The following is a 19,471-nucleotide window of genomic DNA, read 5'->3' as shown; positions in this document are numbered from 1 at the left end:
CGGTCTTCAAGCAAACAGGCTGAAGCTGGATAGTCGGTTAGGACCAATGCCTAAGCCAATACTGCTCATCACCTGTAACCAATAAAGTTGTGGCCAGTTTTAGCCCATTAACCGAATATAACAGTGTCGTGTCTCTTTATTCCTACTGGGGGGAGACGGGAACTCGCCACGCAAATGATAGCATACACATAATATTAAACAGGATGGCTTTATGAGCTCAGTTGACAATTCTACATTTACTTTTGAGACTGGCAAATCCTGGATACTTTCAACTTAGTTAATTACCAAATAAAGTTCCAATAATCGCTAGAATGTTACATCGCTCAAGGATGTAAACGTGAGTGAAAAGTCTGTAGATTTTGAACCAACCGTATTTTTAAAAAGAGTAAATGGGTTTATTTCCTCTCCCCTTTTTTTAGTGATGTTTAGAGTTGTTTCTATGGATAAAGATTTCAAGCCAGTGAACGAAATGGTGAGTGTAACTGGAACTCAAAAGGTTTCCAAGGAACTCTGATGTTTTAAAAATAAGAAATCGTTCTCTTGCCCTTCAAATGCAATGTTGACCTTTTTCTTTTTTTCTTTCTTTTCCAGTATCCTGCAATCTACATCCAAGTAAGAGCTACACCATGCTATTTAAAGCTTTTTGCCTGCTTCCTTGATTCAAAGAACTGGCCTCTCAATTGCAGCAAATCCTAAGCACCAGGGCTTTATACTTACTGGCTAATGGGCAATAATGTTGAGCAGGAAATGTAACATAAAACATGTTTCTAGAGTTAAGTGGACTGACTCAACCTAAGCTCACTCTTTTTGCCTTTTCTTTTCTTTATTTTTTTTGAGGGCCCTTGTAGGTATTTTTGTGTTCAGGAAACTAATACAGTGATACCTCGGGTTACATACGCTTCAGGTTACATACGCTTCAGGTTACAGACCCAGAAATAGTGCTTCAGGAAGAACTTTGCTTCAGGATAAGAACAGAAATCGTGCTCTGGTGGCGGCAGCAGGAGGCCCCATTAGCTAAAGTGGTGCTTCAGGTTAAGAACAGTTTCAGGTTAAGAACGGACCTCCGGAATGAATTAAGTACTTAACCTGAGGTACCACTGTACTTGATGGCCCCAGAGTGAATTTCCTTAGCTGGAACTGGGGGTGGGTTACTCTTAATTCTGGTTCATGTCACTTTCACATGTATTCAGAATTCTGATTTATGTTGCCTTTGCATTTTTTATTTTTCACTGAACAGTAATAGTCACCCCAGGTGGCTAGAAATGCCAGCAAATATGACATTCTGCCTTTAAATAAGCAAACAAAAAAGCCCTGTGGTTCTTCTGGATAGTTAATTTGATCTATCTATTATGAAATTCACATTGACAATGCTAAGGGTACCTTTTCCCCACGTCTGAGGTGCAGAAAGGCCAAACTAATCTTTACTAATCTAGTTCTAAAAGTATTAATATTGCTCTTTGTTCAGAATATACAGCTTTTATCCCTTTAAGGAAAGGTTGTCCTATATCCATCATCTCAACATTTTTCTTCATAAAATGCCAAGAGATGTTATCAAATGCTTTTTCTGCATCAATAATATTAATGCAGCTTGCTTATCATTCCTGGTCTTGATATATTCTATTATATCAAGTATATTTCTCACATTATCTTTCATCTGTTGACCAGGAGGAAGCCCACTTGATCTTTGTGTATCTCCTCCATTAAAATTGCCTTCAACCTGTTTGCTAGAATACTGGCAAATAGTTTGTAATCATTATTTAACAACGATATTGGTTATAATTTTTAACTTGTAATAAATCCGTATCTTGTTTTGGAATTAAAGTAATATATGCCTCCTTCCATGTCAACAGAATCTTTCCTTTCATCAAAATATTATTCATAACATCTCTTAAATTACAGTATATTGAGCATATCCTTTGCAAAAATGGCCTTTATGCAGGCTATATATATATTCCAGGAAATGATGACTGGCTTGGTGAAAACCTTAAGCAACTTTTTATGGTATAGGCAGTTCGGTGCTCTGTCCGGCCTTGCAGTCCTTTATGATCTTTCACTGAAGATATCCAATGCTGATGGATTGCTAGCAAGGCATTCCAGTTGACAATGACTAAATGTTGATAAGGCATAGAGATTCATAAACTGAATCTCACTGACCCAACCCCATTAAAGCTGGTCTCATAGATTGAAAAAAATACTGTAGAAAATGGCATGGTTTATCTCTTGCTGCTTTCCCAGGATCCTCAAGGAAATCGGATTGCTCAGTGGCTGAATCAAACACCTTCCTTTGGCATCCTCCAATTAGAACTTGTAATAAATCAAGGAGCATTGTTGGGATCCTACCAAATCGTTGTTGAGAATCCACCAAACTATAATACCTATCACTGGTTCACTATGGAAGAATACGGTGAGTACCACTGTGAAGCTTATCTGCTTTAGAAATCTGATTTGGTATTAGTGGCAGCATTTTGGCGCATGGATAAAATAACCTCCCCAAAACTTTCTATAGCTACTTTTTCATAGAACCTAAGTCTGTGAGCACCTGATTTTTGAAGTTTGGCATAGAAACTGGAAACATGTATACGAAAAAATGAGCAGCGTGTTTAGGTGATATGACTGGACCCCCAACAAGTTTCAGATGCATCTATAAATGATAGGAGGAAGTCATTGACCAGTAGAGCCAGCGTGGTGTAGTGGTTAAGAGCGGTGGTCACGTAATCTGGGGAACCGGGTTTGTGTCTCCGCTCCTCCACATGCAGCTGCTGGGTGACCTTGGGCCAGTCACACTTCTTTGAAGTCTCTCAGCCCCACTCACCTCACAGAGTGTTTGTTGTGGGGGAGGAAGGGAAAGGAGAATGTTAGCCGCTTTGAGACTCCTTAAAGGGAGTGAAAGGCGGGATATCAAATCCAAACTCTTCTTCTTCTTCTTCTAGACCAACTGCAAGGCCACTAGCAGCCTATTATATGGCTGTGCGTGAGATTTCTCCTGCCATCCCATAAGCAGATGAAAAAAAGGAATAGCTCTGATCCCTCCATACCTTCATATAATACATTTCTGTTCCAAAACCATGATTCCAAAATCATCAATCTTGTTTGTTTGTTTTTCATCATAATCTATTGGGGTTTTTTAATGTTGGTCAAGATACACTTTTAAGTCATTTGTATCCTTGTTTATTTTTGCCCTCCTAATAATTCCTCCTCATGTCTAAGCAGTTGTCTCAAAGAGACCACCTTCCTCGTTATGCCATATATCCAATCTGTTACTTGGCCTGACTAGACTTTCTTAATCACATTTGTCATATATATTTTTTCAGTGTTGCCAAAGTTCAAGATGGACATCAAAGCACCAGACAGGATCTCTGCTTTCGATGAAGAATTCCAAGTATACGTCAGTGCTCAGTAAGTTTATGAGGTAGAGCAAATGTATGTGGAAATTTGCATTTCAGCATCTTGAAATTTGGAGGGGGAAAGGATACTATTTTGTCCCACAATCCCAATGGAAACAGGTAGTTGGAAATGAGGCTGAACTGTATCAACTTGTCCAGGGCTGATCCTGATTTCTGCCTTGACTGGAGTCCAAGGGGAACTTTGGGCGCTGGCTAGGGAAGAAGCATTTTCAAAGTGGGGATCAGGGTTCTGTTATATTCCACCTTGCTCTGAAAGGTAGCACATACTGGCCACAACAAAGACTTTGGGCTCGTCCAGGCTTACTTTTGCCCTGCAGCTTCCCCCAAGAAAATCCAATATTTACTGCTGATGGGTTTTGCCTGGGTTGATATCTGCTGTGAATTATCGCTCAAGAGTGGGGTTTCCTGGGGAAAGCACTGGGGCAAGGATAAAACCGCTCAGACTCTTGCCTAGAAAGCATGAGACAAGCGGAAAACCATCAGCACAAGACAAGCACTTGTCTGGATGAGCCCTTGGAGAATGTGAGGTAATCTCCTACGGCAGCACTGAGATGTTTCTGGGCAATACTAGGTCCCCACCCCCCATTCACACACACACAAACTACACATGTTTCTCAAAGCAAAGAAGCCATATTTGCAAATGTCTGGAATGCATTGTGGAATTCCAAGTCTTGTTGGTGTGAAATCCAGTTATTCCAAATGGCTCCCTGTCAAATGTAGGCTTGCCTGAAGTCAGTCACTTAACCTGAGACTTGCAGCACGATCTGAATTTTTCTTTCTCTCAACTGATTTAATTTATGTTTTGTCCTGTTAGTTATACATTTGGCCAACCTGTTCAAGGGACAGTCCAGATCAGAGTGTGCAGACATCGCTATTACGACCCAAGATGTAATCGAGATTCCAATGGGATTTGTGAAGCTGTTAGTGCTCAGGTAACAGGAAAATCGGTCCTCTGGGCCACTGTAGAATGTTTTCAGGCAAAAACCCAAACCAGGCTGCTTTTGAAATTTTATCAGGGTATATTTGGAGACACTTAGAAAGAACTGAATGTTTTCTCCTACTTTATTCATTAGGGTTGCATGTTATGGGCTGCATGGTTCATCAGAAATGCTATTCCCCACCTGCTTCAAATTTATGTAGTGTTGTTACTGACTTTTTTGCAGATAGATGTTGTGGGAGTATTATTTAAACACAGAGACGGCATCAGAAAGTGTGTAGTTCCTCATGCTTCCCTGAGTGTGTTGGCCGAATGAAGCCCACAGTGCGACAGGACTGAACTGTTAGTTGTTTAGACTAACATGGAATACCAGTCTTGTCACACAGCTTGATGGCCAGCTTCAGGGTATGCAAAAATGGGATTGACTAGCAAACTTTAGGCCCATTATTTGATGAGAGTCTCAGCTGGGGCCAGCCTGCTTATGAGGTGGACTGAGGAAGCTGCCTCAGGCAGCAGAATCCCAAGGGGTGGCACACTTACGGGAGCTACCGCCAGAGAAGCAACAGAAGATGTGCTGGCTTCTGGTGAGATCTCACAAATTCTTGCTGCTGTTGCTACTTCTCCTATGGCAAGGGGTGTCTGCCTGCCTGCCTGCCTGCTGCCACAGCCGCAGCAGCTGAAGAAGCAATGAGAAGTGGTTGCAGCTTCCTGGTTCTGGTGAGATCTTGTGGAGCTCCTGCCAGATTTCACTATGTGCTGGACCCGGGGGTTAACCAGAGCAATGCGGTCCAGGTCTGGTCCCGAATCCAAGGATTCTGCGAGGGGTCTGCCACAATGGGTGCCACCACTTAGTTGCATCAGTCCAAGTGCTAAGCACTGTTTCTAAACATTTTGCGCCTGTATTTTCCTGTCCCACACCCAGGACACAGGTAGGAAACCAGGCAAGGTCAGGCGCAGGGTCTCAGGCAGGTTCTAGCAAACAGCAATGTTGCTCCCGCAACCTGGGGCAGGGTCCGACAGCCTTTTATCTTTGTCGGGGTAACAGCTGGTCCTGATCCCCTGGTGACTCACCTCCCTGTCCTGCCCAAAGGTGAGCACTCCTCCTGCAAGTATTCAGGTCTCTCCTTCTCTCAGACCTCAGTCTCTGCAGCTTGGGAGATGTCGGTGGGTTACTAGACCCAGAGGCCGCCTCAGCCTCTCCTAACCCAATTGGTAGTGGAGCAGCTGTAAGTGATTGCCCAGCTGAAGGCAACGAGGTAATCCCCGCATCTGGAGCCAGGGCAGGCTCAGGCCCCTGACTCGGCCCAGATGGTGTTTGTGGCAGGGGAACCTTTGCAGACTGGGGCTCTTCAGAATCGGGCCCCAGACTGGGTTCAGATGCCACCTGGGGCAAAGGATCCGGTGCAGACTGAGACTCGGAGACTCCTGGCTCCGAGTCCGAGCCCTAGTCCCAGGCCATCACACACTAGAAGCCAGAAGCTACAGCCACACAACCCAGTGAGGTGTAGGCAGTGTGGTGACAGCACTTCCCTGTTTCACTTAGGCAGCAAAACGGGTCAGGCTGCCTCCATTTTCTGCATGTTACATTGGACAATTTGCCCTTGTCTGACTATACAGTGGTACCTCGGGTTACATATGCTTCAGGTTATATACGCTTCAGGTTACAGACTTCGTAACCCAGAAATATTACCTTGGGTTAAGAACTTTGCTTCAGGATGAGAACAGAAATCGTGCTCCAGCGGCGCAGCAGCAACAGGAGGCCCCATTAGCTAAAGTGGTGCTTCAGGTTAAGAACAGTTTCAGGTTAAGAACGGACCTCCGGAACGAATTAAGTACTTAACCCGAGGTACCACTGTAGATGTATTTAGTTTTGGTACTACTTTAAAAAGCTGGTTCGGTAGTGTGCTTGTCCTGATAAAGTTTGAAGAAAATGTTCAACCCTATATTGTATACATTAAGGCTGCAGTCCTATAACTTGCTTGTCTTGGTGCAAGTATTGTTGAATTGAGTAGGGCTTACTTTCTCCAATGAAAATAGGGACGTCTTATGGAAAAGCAGGACATTCCAGGATCAAATCTTCTGTAAATCTTGGACAGTCCCTGGAAAATAAGGACACTGGTGCAAGCGTTGCAGCTTACTGAACAGAACAATCCCTCTTACCTCCCTTCCCCTGCTGCCCTTTCTGGGGGTTGTCCCAATTCTCCCAGTTATGATAAGGGAAGAGCTGGGGGAAGCCTCATTGTGCAAGTAGCGATCTGCTGACATGGGTCATTAGGAGAAACCCGTCCCAAGGACTTAGAGTGAATCATCCCAAGAAACAAAGGGTTTCAGTTTGCTCATGACTTGTCCTATCTTTCCCTTTGAAACAGCCACTAATGCCCTCTGACAGAGGTGGGCAGTATTTAAGCCTGTAAGCCTTATTCTTATAGATAAAGCCAAGGAATAATCTTCCTGGGCTGTGTAAAGAACAGTCAGTACTGTTTTACACTAAAGAATTTGGGATCCATTGTAACTGGAGGAAGGGACTTTCCCAACACTGAAAAGCAATTTGTTTCTTTACAGGTGATCATTCTTCATCAATTGCTGTGCAACTTACCATTCATTAGTCCCCAATTTGATATTGTTTATGTTTGGGCTTGGTACAGAAATGTATTGCTTCTCCTTCTATTATGTGGTTGTTTGGTCCATTTACAAGTCATTACTTCTGTTCCGTTTCCCCACTCCCTCTCATACATGTGTTCGTAGCAACTTAGACTTTTTCATACTTCCAGTGAGCAGCCACTGGTCACAAAAGCCTATACTGAAATAGTTCTAATTCTTCAGCATACTTTTTGATTGCTTTGCTGCAGCAGACTAACATGACAACCCCAGTGAAGTTCCACATACCTTCCACACCTTGATCATAATTTTCTTTCCCTTTTCAGCTGGACAAAGATGGCAGCCTTTCCAAAACAATCAGCACCAAAGCATTCCGCCTTTACGCAAACATGCATACGCAGCGTTATTTTTATGTGTCGCTCCACGCAGAGGCAGTCATCACAGAGAAGGGAACAGGTAACCATTTTATAATGGGGCACAACAGAATAGGAAGGGGGATCTTTGACAATCTTGCTCTGAGAATTGGCCTCTCTGGGCACCATATTCAGCACCTGAATACTCCAGATATCTATATAATCTAGCTTGTTTTACAGGTTCTTTTATGCATTTATGTATCTGACAGGCATCCAGATTTCAAAGTCTAACTACATCTCTGTCTATCAAGCAAGAAAAACCATCACATTGGAGAATGTAGATCCATATTATAGAAGAGGGATCCCTTTGACTGGACAGGTAGGACAATGGGGATGATCTCTGTGAGGAACAAAATTCTAAAAAGTGTATTTTAAGGGGGGGACAAATGATGTGGGGTTGTTCTTAAGGAGCAGATTAATGCAAAAACAAGATGGAATGGAAAGAGACGTGGACGAGAAACAGACTAATTGTTCCATCCCTGGCTCTCTGCCACAACGGGTGCCACCACTTAGTTGCATCAGTCCAAGTGCTAAGCACTGTTCCTAAACATTTTGCACCTGTGTTTTCCTGTCCCACACCCAGATGAAGGTGAATGACGAGGATGGAGCACCACTGCCAAACGGGCTTATTTTTCTAGAGTTTGACGGCGAGGTTGTGGCCAACTACACTACAGACAACAATGGCACTGCCCAGTTTTCCATACCAACTTCTCACCTTTTTGAACCTCGCTACAAATTGAGAGTAAGTCGCTGAAAACTGAAGTGGGTGGTGGTGGTTGATATGACCAAGTGGGAAACTGCCCTTTGCTGGTATTTCAGGTGGGTCAAGCCCTCATAACCTACTGATTCCTCTTTTTTTAAATAATTTTTATTGATTTTAACATATATGGTAAATTATAAAATGTACCACAAAACTTATCACTTATACAATCTTTTTAGACTCCCATCAGCACCTCTGATGATCCACCATTTTAACCACTTCTTATGCATTTCTTAACTTTATATTGCCTTTACATCTCTTAACAAATCTTCCTTCCCCTTCTCCATTTTTGCAATACTTCCAGTAATACTCCTCACAAAACTTCTTGCAAACCTACAAACGTCATCTGATCTTCACAAACACTTTTCAAATAGTCCGTAAATTTACTCCAGTCTTCCGTGAATTTCTGGTCCCGCCAGTTTCAAATCCTTCCTGTTAGTTTATCTAGTTCTGCATAGTCCATTAACTTCATCCTCCATTCTTCGATCGTCGGTAATTCTTCTTGCTTCCATTTTTGGGCCAGTAATATTCTTGCTGCTGTTATTGCATATAAAAAGAGCTTACATTCCTTTCTATTTATATCACTCCCCACAATGCCCAGTAAAAATGCTTCTGGTTTCTTCATAAATGTATATTTCAACATTTTTTCCATCTCATTATATATCATCTCCCAGAAGCATTTCACCTTTTTACATTCCCACCACATGTGATAAAATGTTCCCTCCTTTTCTTTATAACCTACTGATTCCTCACCCTTCCTTTACCGCCCACCAGAGACATGCATTACAGCCCAATCTGTGGAGTCATCCAGGGGAATGATCAAACAACTCCTTTTGGGAAACCCTTCCAGAGGCATCACCCTTCTGTGGAAAGTTCTATTTCTGGTATATTGTACTTTCTTTTGCACCTTTCTCTCATCAGGCTATCTATGAACCAGATCAGTGCACTGAGTATGGCTGGCTGGAAACCTACAAGCCAGAAGCTGTTCATTACGTCCAGCGCTATTTCTCCCGGACCAACAGCTTTGTGAAGATAGAACCGGTGCTGCGTGAACTGCCGTGTGACAAACAGGAAGCAATCTCCGTGCACTACATCCTGAACAAAGTTCAAAATGAGGAATTGCCCTCCAACGTTCACTTCTACTATCTAGTAAGTGCAGAAAGGCCAAGTGGCTTTGCCATGACCTTCCTCTTAGCTTTTAACCCTCACTGGAGGTTGAATGAGTATGGAACCACCTGCAGTGCTTCTGTCCACGTGGTGGGAGTTGCAAAATGAGCACCATCACATCGCTAATCTGATTTCTATTCTGAAGTGCTTAAAATGCCTCCAAGTGGAGTACAAAGAAAAAATAAGCAGGTCCCGGACAAAATGCCCTACAAATATGCTTGACCCATACCCTGTAGTGGAGCCATGACAGAAATAATAATAATAATAATAATAATAATAATAATAATAACAATAACAACAACAACAACAACAACAACAACAACACAGTCATAGCTTGGGTTACAGCTGCTTCAGGTTGCTTTTTTTGGGTTATGGACCACCGAAACCCGGAAGTACTGGAACGGGTTACTTCCGGGTTTTGGCGTCATGCATGCACAGAAGCGCTAAATTCTGCTTTGCTCATGCGCAGAAGCGCCGAATCGCAACCCGCACATGCACAGATGCAGGTGGCAAATGCTGCGGGTTGTGAACGTGCATCCCGCACAGATCACGTTCGCAATCCGAGTGTCCACTGTAATAATAATATATTATTATTATTTATACCCCACCCATCTGGCTGGGTTCCCCCAGGCACTCTGGGCGGCTTCCAACAGGCTATTAAAAATATGAAAAAACTTCAAACATTAAAAACTTCCCTAAACAGGGCTGCCTTCAGATGTTTTCTAAAAGTCAGATAGTTGTTTATTTCCTTGACATCTGATGTGAGGGCGTTCCACAGGGCAGACGCCACTACTGAGAAGACCCTCTGCCTGGTTCCCTGTAACCTCACTTCTCGCAGTGAGGGAACCACCAGAAGGCCCTCAGAGCTGGATCTCAGTGTTTCTAGCAAAATTATTTATGCCTTGATTTCTTTTTTGCATATAGATTATGACGAATGGTAGAATTGTTGATGGAGGCGAACACCTAGTCAGCATTAAGGGTAAGTGGTCCAATTCTGCTCATTGATTGTGGAGAAATGAAGGTATTTGGCAGTCATGGAGAAACAATCAGCAGACCTGTAGAATGATTCCTAGCATGACTTTTCTCTTAAAAAGGAATTCCATTTATAAATCTTAGGTTAAGTCACAGGCTGGATCTACACAGATATAAAAAAACGCTATGGAAAAAACGCTATAAAAATATACAACTCCCAATGTAATTTTCCATTGGCTTTGGATTGCTGTTCTACAGCGCCATCTGGTGTTATGTTTTTAGAATGCATTTTAACGTTATAAATTGACCAGTGTAGCTGAGTCCACAGAGTGACTGATTGTCACTTAGTCCAGCGGATATAATAATGATTTGATTCAGCATGGATTTGGATGTTCTTCTTTGATTGAACCATCTAAGGAATTTCAAGGAAAATATATAGTTACAATAAACTAGTAACACTTCTTCTCCACATCCCTAGCTGTCGTGGACCTGAATTAATTCTTCATCAACTTTTCTGCGGTGTGTAAACCAGCAAGGGGAGCTTTTCTAGGGGGCAAAGTGTGTGATTATGAAATACAATCCCATCCCCAATTATTTTGCACATCATTTGGTTCCATCTGAGGGGAGACAGCAAGACCACCAATGCCAAGGTCCTGGTGGGGCTTCCGTCTTAATTTTGTATGCGACAGTCAACATTAGCTCATCAGCTTCTCTTGACCTCTTTCCTTGACTCCTTTAATTTCGTGTTTTTCCTCACAGCTGGACGATATAGCAGATTCTCAATCCCACTGATGATTGACCAAAAAGCAGCTCCCAGAGCAAGGCTGCTGGTTTACATTCTGCATCCTCATGGCGAGCTGATCGCTGATAGCATCTCTTTTGAAGTTGAAAAGTGCTTCAGAAACAAGGTAAGAGCTGATCAGTCTGTTCCCCACTCAGAGTAAAGGGTGTTTTCTATTCCTAACTCTCTGTTTATGCTGACAAGGAGTACAAAAGTCAAATAGGAAAGGTTTATTGGAAGTGGAATGGTCTTATGGATGGCTGAAAATAAGCTAAAAGTAGCAATGTATCTTGCCTAATGTACCTTTTGCATGATTTAAAATCCTAATGAGTCACTGATGGCTTGTATCTAATCTGAGAAGAGCTCATGCCATGTTATAAAGTACAGTGGTACCTCAGGTTACATACGCTTCAGGTTACATACGCTTCAGGTTACAAACTCCGCTAACCCAGAAATAGTGCTTCAGGTTAAGAACTTTGCTTCAGGTTGAGAACAGAAATCGTGCTCCGGCGGCACGGTGGCAGCGGGAGGCCCCGTTAGCTAAAGTGGTGCTTCAGGTTAAGAACAGTTTCAGGTTAAGTACAGACCTCCAGAACGAATTAAGTACTTAACCCGAGGTACCATTGTAGTGAACTATGGTCATACAGTCCAGACATTATATCTTGTGATAATTGCCAGGGGAATTACAGCTGTTAAGTAGACTTTCACAACAGACAGAATAGCTATGGGTGGGGACTGTACCACAATAACTTCTGAGATGATCCCCTGACAGATATCTGACATCTCCATTCAATTCCAGGTCAGCCTGCAGTTCTCTAAGAAAGAAGCACTGCCAGCCTCAGGCATTGGCCTTAACCTCAAAGCTGCCAGCAACTCCTTCTGTGCCCTGCGGGCTGTGGATAAGAGCGTTCTGCTTCTGAGGCCTGGAGAAGATCTGACTCCTGAGAGCGTGAGTCCTGGATTTTTGGTGCACCTTCAACCCAGAGCCATTCCAAGTATTAGGTCTCCTTTCAGTGGTCCCACCACTGAAAGCCACCATCTATAGAAATGAGCACAGAATCAGGTTGTCTACTCCTCTGGCACCAGAAATCCTCCCCTTGTGTTGTATAACTCTGTGAGAAACCCTTAGAGACCCACTTGTATTTTGGTCTGCTTTATGCTGAGTTGTTCTGTTCTAGACATATTTTTTAAAGATATGGGTGACAGAATCCTTCAGAACCTTGAAGAATGATTTTTTTAAATGCAGCCTGTTTATGATTTTGAGGAGGTTTAGCTAATAATACCAAATTCCTTTGGGGCTTATAGAGACTGTTACCTGAAACCAAGAACAGAACAGGCATGTTATCTTTCCCCACTGGAAACTAGGAAGCAAGAAGCTCCTTAATGTGGCCAAGTACCAAATTTTTCTAGAAATTTCAGTTCATTGATCTACTTGAGGGCGGCCCATACATTTTCCTTGACACACCAGCGGCAGGATGGCATTTTATGCAAATGTTTTTCAAAGAAAAGAACAGTAATGATAACTATATTTGCTTATGAAGCTATTCAGTTCTACAGGGAATGAGAAAAAGACTATTACAACCAAATCTCAGTGAATAGGCCTGCATGAAATTTCTTTGACTCCTCATCCCAGCTGTGGGATATAGAAAAAGGTTCAATATTCTACTGTGCACCAAAACATAATAATTAAATGGGTCTTGCTAATAAAAAGCTTTGACTACGTTGTGTTCCAGGCATGCTTCATCTGCTGAAGAAAAATCAGAAGGAATAGATTTCCACTCACATATTAAGCCATTAAAGGGCACGCAGAATAAGAATGATTTTACCTATAAACCTTCAGCATCTCCATAACTGGAATGCCCATCTTGATGTTTGCTTGTAGATATCACTGCTCGGTGCTTTTTTTCTAAAAAAAATATATGTTTAGGGGCATTCTCATTTTCCTACTCATATTGAAATACTGCCCCTCAATGAGGCCAAACTTACATTCACAAAATGTTTAGAGATATGCATATCCCTGCGTCCCATCAGGAAAAAAGCACTGCCCCTGCTCATGTAAGGCAGGCTTTTATGCTCCTCCAGGTCTCATCTGTGTTCATTATTCATTTCTCACCAGGTGTACTCTCGCCTTCCTTATCAAGAACTTTATGGCTATTATTATAATGGGTTGAACCTTGAAGATACCCCTAAAGAGCCATGCGTTGACCTGAAAAATACTTTCTTTCATGGCCAATTCTACATACCTGTGAATGTGACTGATGATGGCAATGTCTATGACGTTTTCAGGGTATGTTTGTCTCTATGCTTATATTGGGACTGGCACTGCTGCTTTTGGGGAAGGCAACCTGTATATGGCTAGTACTGAAAACTAGTTATGATCTAGAGCAGAGATGAGCATGAGTGGTGCTCTTTTAAGGTAAAGATCCCCAGCGGGTGGCGCTGTGGGTTAAATCACAGAGCCTAGGACTTGCCGATCAGAAGGTCAGCGGTTCGAATCCCCACAATGGGGTGAGCTCCCATTGCTTGGTCCCTGCTCCTGCCAACCTAGCAGTTCGAAAGCACGTCAAAGTGCAAGTAGATAAATAGGTACCGCTCTGGTGGGAAAGTAAACAGCGTTTCCGTGCGCTGCTCTGGTTCACCAGAAGCAACTTAGTCCTGCTGGCCACATGACCCAGAAGCTGTACGCCTGTTCCCTCGGCCAGTAAAGTGAGATGAGCGCCACAACCCCAGAGTCGGCCAGTAATGGACCTAATGGTCAGGGGTCCCTTTACCTTTACCTTTAAAGGTCCCCTGGACGGTTAAGTCCAGTCAAAGGCGACTATGGGGTTGCGGCACTCATCTCGCTTTCAGGCCAAAGGAGTCAGTATTTGTCCACAGACAGCTTTCTGGATCATGTGGCCAGCATGACTAAACCACTTCTAGAGCAACAGGACACCGTGACGGAAACCAGAGCGCACAGAAACACTGTTTACCTTCCCATCACAGCGCTTCCTATTTATCTACTTGCACTGGCATGCTTTTGAACTGCTAGGTTGGCAGGAGCTGGGACTGAGCAATGGGAGCTCACCCTGTCATGGGGATTTGAACTGCCGACCTTCCAATCAGCAAGCCCAAGAGGTTCAGTGGTTCAGACCACAGCGCCACCCATGGATCGCCCTTGTATTATAGATACCTCTTCCTGAAATAGATGGATTCAGTTTTCATGAGCAAATGACTGTAGCAATGTAATCAACACTGGTCATCTAACAGCACTTTACCCTCTTAAGCCCAGTTAGTAAGTTATAAAAGTATGTGAAGAACCAGTGAGGTGGCCTGAAGTATGTGTGCTACTCTGGATAAATAATTCACCTCACCTAGAAAGAACCATATTATCAACGAGAATGTCTTAGAAAGTGTGGTAGGTTTGGTTGTCTAAAGAAATGAGTTAAACAGCATTTTATCTATTCCTTTTAAGAACTTGGGTCTCAAGGTTTTCACCAACTCTACACTACAAAAGCCCGTTGTATGCCAAAGTGACTTTGAATGCAAGAAGATTTCATCTGATTATCCTGATGATGAACCTCGTATTATGGATGAAGGTTAGAAAAGGACTCATTGCAATGTTATAAGGGTGATGGGCTGTTCTGTTTTAGGCTGATTGTTTTGATGGAATACCCTTCACATAGGGATGGCGAGAGCGTTCTCCCATCCTTATCACCTGAACCAGAGCCTATCCGCAACCTTACAAGTTGTGACGATTTTCTATGCGGCAGGCGAAACCCAAATGGCAACAGCCAATCAGCCAAGTGGGAAAATTCCTGCCATGCCCCTGTCCCAATGACAGATGACACAAGATGGCATAGCAAGGTCAAGCGCAAAACCCTAAAAGTAGGGAGAGGTGAGCGGGTGTTCCAAATGCACACGCCGAAAGAGGAAGCTCTGGGTCACGTGCATGGGTATAAATAGGTACCTCAAACCGTTTGGACTGCGTCCCATTGTCCAGATTGCCCCCAGCTACGAGGGACCTACCAATCGGGTGTTGTGGCTGACCTATTGTACGCACCCACAACACAGAGTGTCGGTTTCCAGGTCTCACCACAATGCCCTCTTTAAGGGAGGACCCGATTTATCAGCGCAGATGGTGTCGTGCTAGCGCATTGCAAGGCATAAAATAAGATTCAGCTTCCCTCCAATGTTTTGCTTTTTTAAAAAAAGAAAATGTCTAGGCTCACTATTAATTATCAAAACCATAGTGATATCATGATGGTTGCCCCCTTATTAGTTATACCCACACTGAGAGACAATCAAACTAGATTGTGAGCAGCCGGCATTGGGATTGTGGGATTCCAGCTGAGATCAGGGCGAGAGCAAAGTCTTAATGCCCCCTGCCTCTCATGCCATGATCTCAGTCCAGTTCAGGGGATAGGACCCCACCACACTGGTAATTTGTTTAATAGTCCACCTCATATGACAAATGTCACATCTCATTTGGCCGCAACAGACATAGGAGCCACAGAGTTTCTGATAAAGGTAAAAAAATCCCTTGTGGAAGGCTATCACTATTTCCCAGATTTAGAAATGCTGACATCTTATTTTGCATAATGGCAGCAGTAGTGTGCCATGTTGATGTATCATGACCCTTAGAGCTGGCAAAAGGAGGTTATCCATAGTTTCAACATCATTCCTGCTTGATGTCCTTTTAATGTGAAGCATTAATTTCACCATTAAACCCTAAACCTCTTCAGTACTATTTCTGTTATAGAAGCCAAACTCCCTTTTCTCTCATCATCTTGTCCTTTCTTTGTTTTTCAGCAAAAGTTGCTTTTAGTGCTGCAGCTGGGGGGACAAGCACGTTGAGAACATACTTTCCTGAAACATTCTTTTGGCAGCTGCTTTGGGTTGAGTGAGTCTTTCTACTATTCTATCTTGTTATTTTTACTTTCATTTTCTGGATTCCGTTTAAGAGTCCTTGTGTGAAAAAAAAGTTGAGAGAATTATTAGAACCTCATTTAGCTGGATAATCCTTTCTTCATTATGGTTTTTATTTTTAGATATTTGGGCAACTTGTGGGAAAAACACACACGCACACCCAAGTGCTGAAGAGCCCTGCACTGTACTGTATGGGATATTTACTGTATAAATTTGGGAGCTGCTACTGATAGCAATAGCTTTCAGTGGAAAATCCATCCACAATATTTTTATTTTAGTATATAAAGATATTTGGGGCATATGCATACTCTTAAATGGTACGAAGCTTATATTAGTAACAAATTTAATTGTAGACATAGATCCATGTGAAAAGAGTCTACAATTTTGTCCTCTTATGCTTCAGTTCTAGTGGGAAAGCCAATCTCTCATACACCGTGCCTGACACCATCACTGAATGGGAAGCCAATGCATTCTGTATGAACGACAACATTGGGTTTGGCCTCTCAGGAACTGCCTCCATGACAGCTTTTCAGCCATTCTTTGTTGAGCCAGCTATGCCCTACTCCACTATCCGAGGGGAAGTATTCCTTTTTAAAGGCAATGTCTTCAATTTCCTGGACGACTGCATTGAGGTACGTTCTTCTGTCTCCAGTTAGTGCTCTTAAAACCTAATACAGGGTATGAAGTGCAGGTGGGTTCCCATGAGGCAAGACACAGTGATAACAGCAAGAACCTTTATTGAACTACATAACTGGGAAACAGTTTCCTGAGAGCCAGTGTGGTGTAGTGGTTAAGAGCAGTGGACTCAGCGGCGTAGCGTGGGTTGTCAGCACCCGGGGCAACGCAAGTAATTTGCGCCCCCTAACCCGGGGCAAGGCACGTAATTTGCGCCCCCCTAACCCCTAACCTGCGAGTTGCCGCTGGCGCTGCCGCCCAAATGACGCCGCTTGCCCGGAGGAGGAGGGGGGCAGAGAGGCGAGGAAAATGCAACGGCCCAGCAGCTGCAGCAGCAGCGGCGGAGGCGGGGGTGTGAGGTGGGGCTGCCTGGCGGGACCAGACGAGTGCTGAGAGCCGCTAACTGCCGGACGCCTTCAGCCCGGGCGCGCACACAGCTCGTCGGTTCCGCGAGACATGCGGCTCTGCTACAGCCTGCGCCCGAGGCTCTTCGGCGACTCCGGAGGCAGCGAGCGCGCCCCCCCAGATGTTGCGCCCGGTGCGGCCTGCCCCCCTGGCACCCCCCACGCTACGCCACTGAGTGGACTCGTAATCTGGTGAACCGGGTTCACTTCCCCGCTCCTCCACAGGCAGCTGCTGGGTGACCTTGGGCTAGTCACACTTCTCTGAAGTCTCTCAGCCCCACCCACCTCACAAGAGTGTTTGTTGTGGGGGAGGAAGGGAAAGGAGGTTGTGAGCCGCTTTGAGACTTCTTTGGGTAGTGATAAAGCGAGATATCAAATCCAAACTCCTCCTCCACCTCCTCTTCTTCTTCTTCTTCTTCTTCTTCTTCTTCTTCTTCTTCTGCCTGGGCCACTCCCAACATGATTGGGTGCCTAAACTTCCAAGCTTCAAATCACAACTCAGAGTTCAAGGGCCGGTGGCAGAGGCCCAAATCCAGAATACTTAGACCAGACTCAAGCTCAGGCAAACAAAGACCACTGAATACATAACAGGGTAGCAAAACACAGAAGTGGAACACATTACAGAAACCCTGTCCCTGCAGGCAAATTTTATTTTTAAAAAACTTGCTTTAGCTGCTATTATGACTTGGCATCTTACATAATTTAGGAGAGATAGAACTGAAGAATCCACAATCCTTTACTCATCATTCACTTTCCTTGGGTGCTTACCCATTCTATCTGTGAGCAGGACCTCAGAGGGCAAGAGGAAAGTCTAAAGAGAGAGGGCCAATCTAGCTAAAATGCAGCCAGTCATTCAGGCAGGGCAAATACGTATTTGCCGTGTAGTGCACCTGACTCCAGGAAGTCAGTATGTTGCCTGCCCTGGATGGGGCTGCACTCTCCCTAAAGAAGCAGGTGAGTGGCCGGGCGGTGCTCTTAGATCTAGCGCCATCACTGGAGACTCAGAAGTCCTTGGTCACTAGGGGTGCCTTTTACAAGATTCAGCTGTAAGACAGTTACAGTCGTTCCTGGATTGTGATCATCTGAGCTCTTGACATTTTCTGGTCCAGGAATGCAAGTTGCAAGAGTAGGAAAAATGCCTTGTAATCAGTGCTGGATTACCAAATAGGTCAGAGTAGGTACCAGCCTATGGGGCCCCCACCACCACCTTTTATAGGGGCCCTGTGACAATGGATCAAAATATTATCATCATCATCATTTTATTTGTATGGCGCCTTTCCATAGTTGAAACTATGCTGAAGGCGGCTTACAACATGATAAGATTTACATAATTACAAACATAACAGAAGTCATAAACAATAAATAAAACACACCAAAAAGTACACAACCAAATGGAAACAATTTCCACGTAAATCATAAGATCTAAAACTAAAGATACAACAACAACATCAATAACAGCAACAGCTCTCTCAACCCCCCGTAAACAATACTCCAGCCCAAGAATCTGTTCAACAGCCTCAGCTTTTGTAGCTGGAGTCAGTCAGCACTCCACTCTCCCAGGCCAGATTTGATCTTGAAAGAAAATGACAACCAAGCTTTCTTAGTTCAATGTTATTCCTCTAGATAATTTGTGACGGGGGGGGGGGTGTCGAGATTTCGATTGCCATGGGGACTTCACAGGGTGAAATCCGGTACTGCTTGTAATTTGCTCCCAAGTCAAGATAGCAGTTGTACATTCTAGGTTTTAATTGGCACTTGACAGCTCCTTATTTTATATTGTTGCACACCACCCCAGTCTCCAAGTGGTGTGTGATTCCAGGAAGAGACTGTGTGCCTTGCTGATGGCCTTTGTGATGCGCCGTTGCCCTATCTTTTGCGTTCTCTTAATGGTCCATCTCTTCAGACGATTATTTCATCAGGAAGCCAGCCTGGCTTTTTTTAAAACAACAACAACAACAACATGTCTTATATTTTAACATGCTAAATTCAGTGTCTGCCACCCCAGAAGTAGAAGGGCGACTCCACAAACTTACAACACTATTGTCATTGTTTTCCCTGCTCTCAGATAGATGTTAAGCTGGAAGAGTCTCAGGATTTCAAAGCAGAAAAGCTGTCTCCAGGGAACAACTCCGTAAGAATCTGTGCGAATGAAACACAATCCTACACGTGGAGAATTACCCCTCAAAGACTGGGTAATCATCTTCTCTTGCAGAATTTTGCAATTTTAGCTTTCCTCTGAATTTCTTAAATTTCTCACCAAATTGCAACTTAAAAATAAATGTATTTTTAATGAAATGAAATGATAAATGAAACTGGAAACCCTGATAATCCTTATGGCTTCGAGCAAGAAACAAGCTGCTACTGTTTACTGCTAGGAATGCCCTATGTACATTATAAATGATTTGTATATTAGTTATCTAAAACATGCAACATACAAGGGAATATATATGCT

At 43.6% G+C, this 19,471-nt stretch overlaps 2 protein-coding genes across 3 annotated transcripts in view; one reads left to right on the top strand and one right to left on the bottom strand.

Moving 5' to 3' along the window:
• The window catches only part of LOC308576859 (olfactory receptor 10T2-like), a 158,780-nt gene that overhangs the window by 82,774 nt on the left and 56,535 nt on the right, over positions 1–19,471 (bottom strand). The gene's annotated exons all lie outside the window — the stretch shown is intronic.
• The window catches only part of LOC308576591 (ovostatin-like), a 51,332-nt gene that overhangs the window by 10,481 nt on the left and 21,380 nt on the right, over positions 1–19,471 (top strand). For both annotated transcript variants that reach the window (XM_081176115.1, XM_081176114.1), the window contains exons 4-20: positions 420–472; positions 592–612; positions 2,236–2,404; positions 3,312–3,396; positions 4,219–4,336; positions 7,266–7,395; positions 7,562–7,671; positions 7,936–8,094; positions 9,034–9,261; positions 10,204–10,258; positions 11,011–11,159; positions 11,832–11,981; positions 13,149–13,319; positions 14,487–14,610; positions 15,824–15,914; positions 16,344–16,572; positions 19,085–19,211. In XM_081176115.1, the coding sequence (XP_081032241.1) occupies positions 420–472; positions 592–612; positions 2,236–2,404; positions 3,312–3,396; positions 4,219–4,336; positions 7,266–7,395; positions 7,562–7,671; positions 7,936–8,094; positions 9,034–9,261; positions 10,204–10,258; positions 11,011–11,159; positions 11,832–11,981; positions 13,149–13,319; positions 14,487–14,610; positions 15,824–15,914; positions 16,344–16,572; positions 19,085–19,211 (2,169 nt within the window). The remainder of the gene's footprint in view (positions 1–419; positions 473–591; positions 613–2,235; positions 2,405–3,311; positions 3,397–4,218; positions 4,337–7,265; positions 7,396–7,561; positions 7,672–7,935; positions 8,095–9,033; positions 9,262–10,203; positions 10,259–11,010; positions 11,160–11,831; positions 11,982–13,148; positions 13,320–14,486; positions 14,611–15,823; positions 15,915–16,343; positions 16,573–19,084; positions 19,212–19,471) is intronic.

This window comes from Podarcis bocagei, assembly GCF_964188305.1.
Source record: "Podarcis bocagei genome assembly, chromosome: 17".
In the NCBI taxonomy this organism is placed as follows: Eukaryota; Metazoa; Chordata; class Lepidosauria; order Squamata; family Lacertidae; genus Podarcis; species Podarcis bocagei.
The sequence above is the reverse complement of the archived record's forward strand: the minus strand, read 5'-3'. Positions and strand labels throughout refer to the sequence as shown.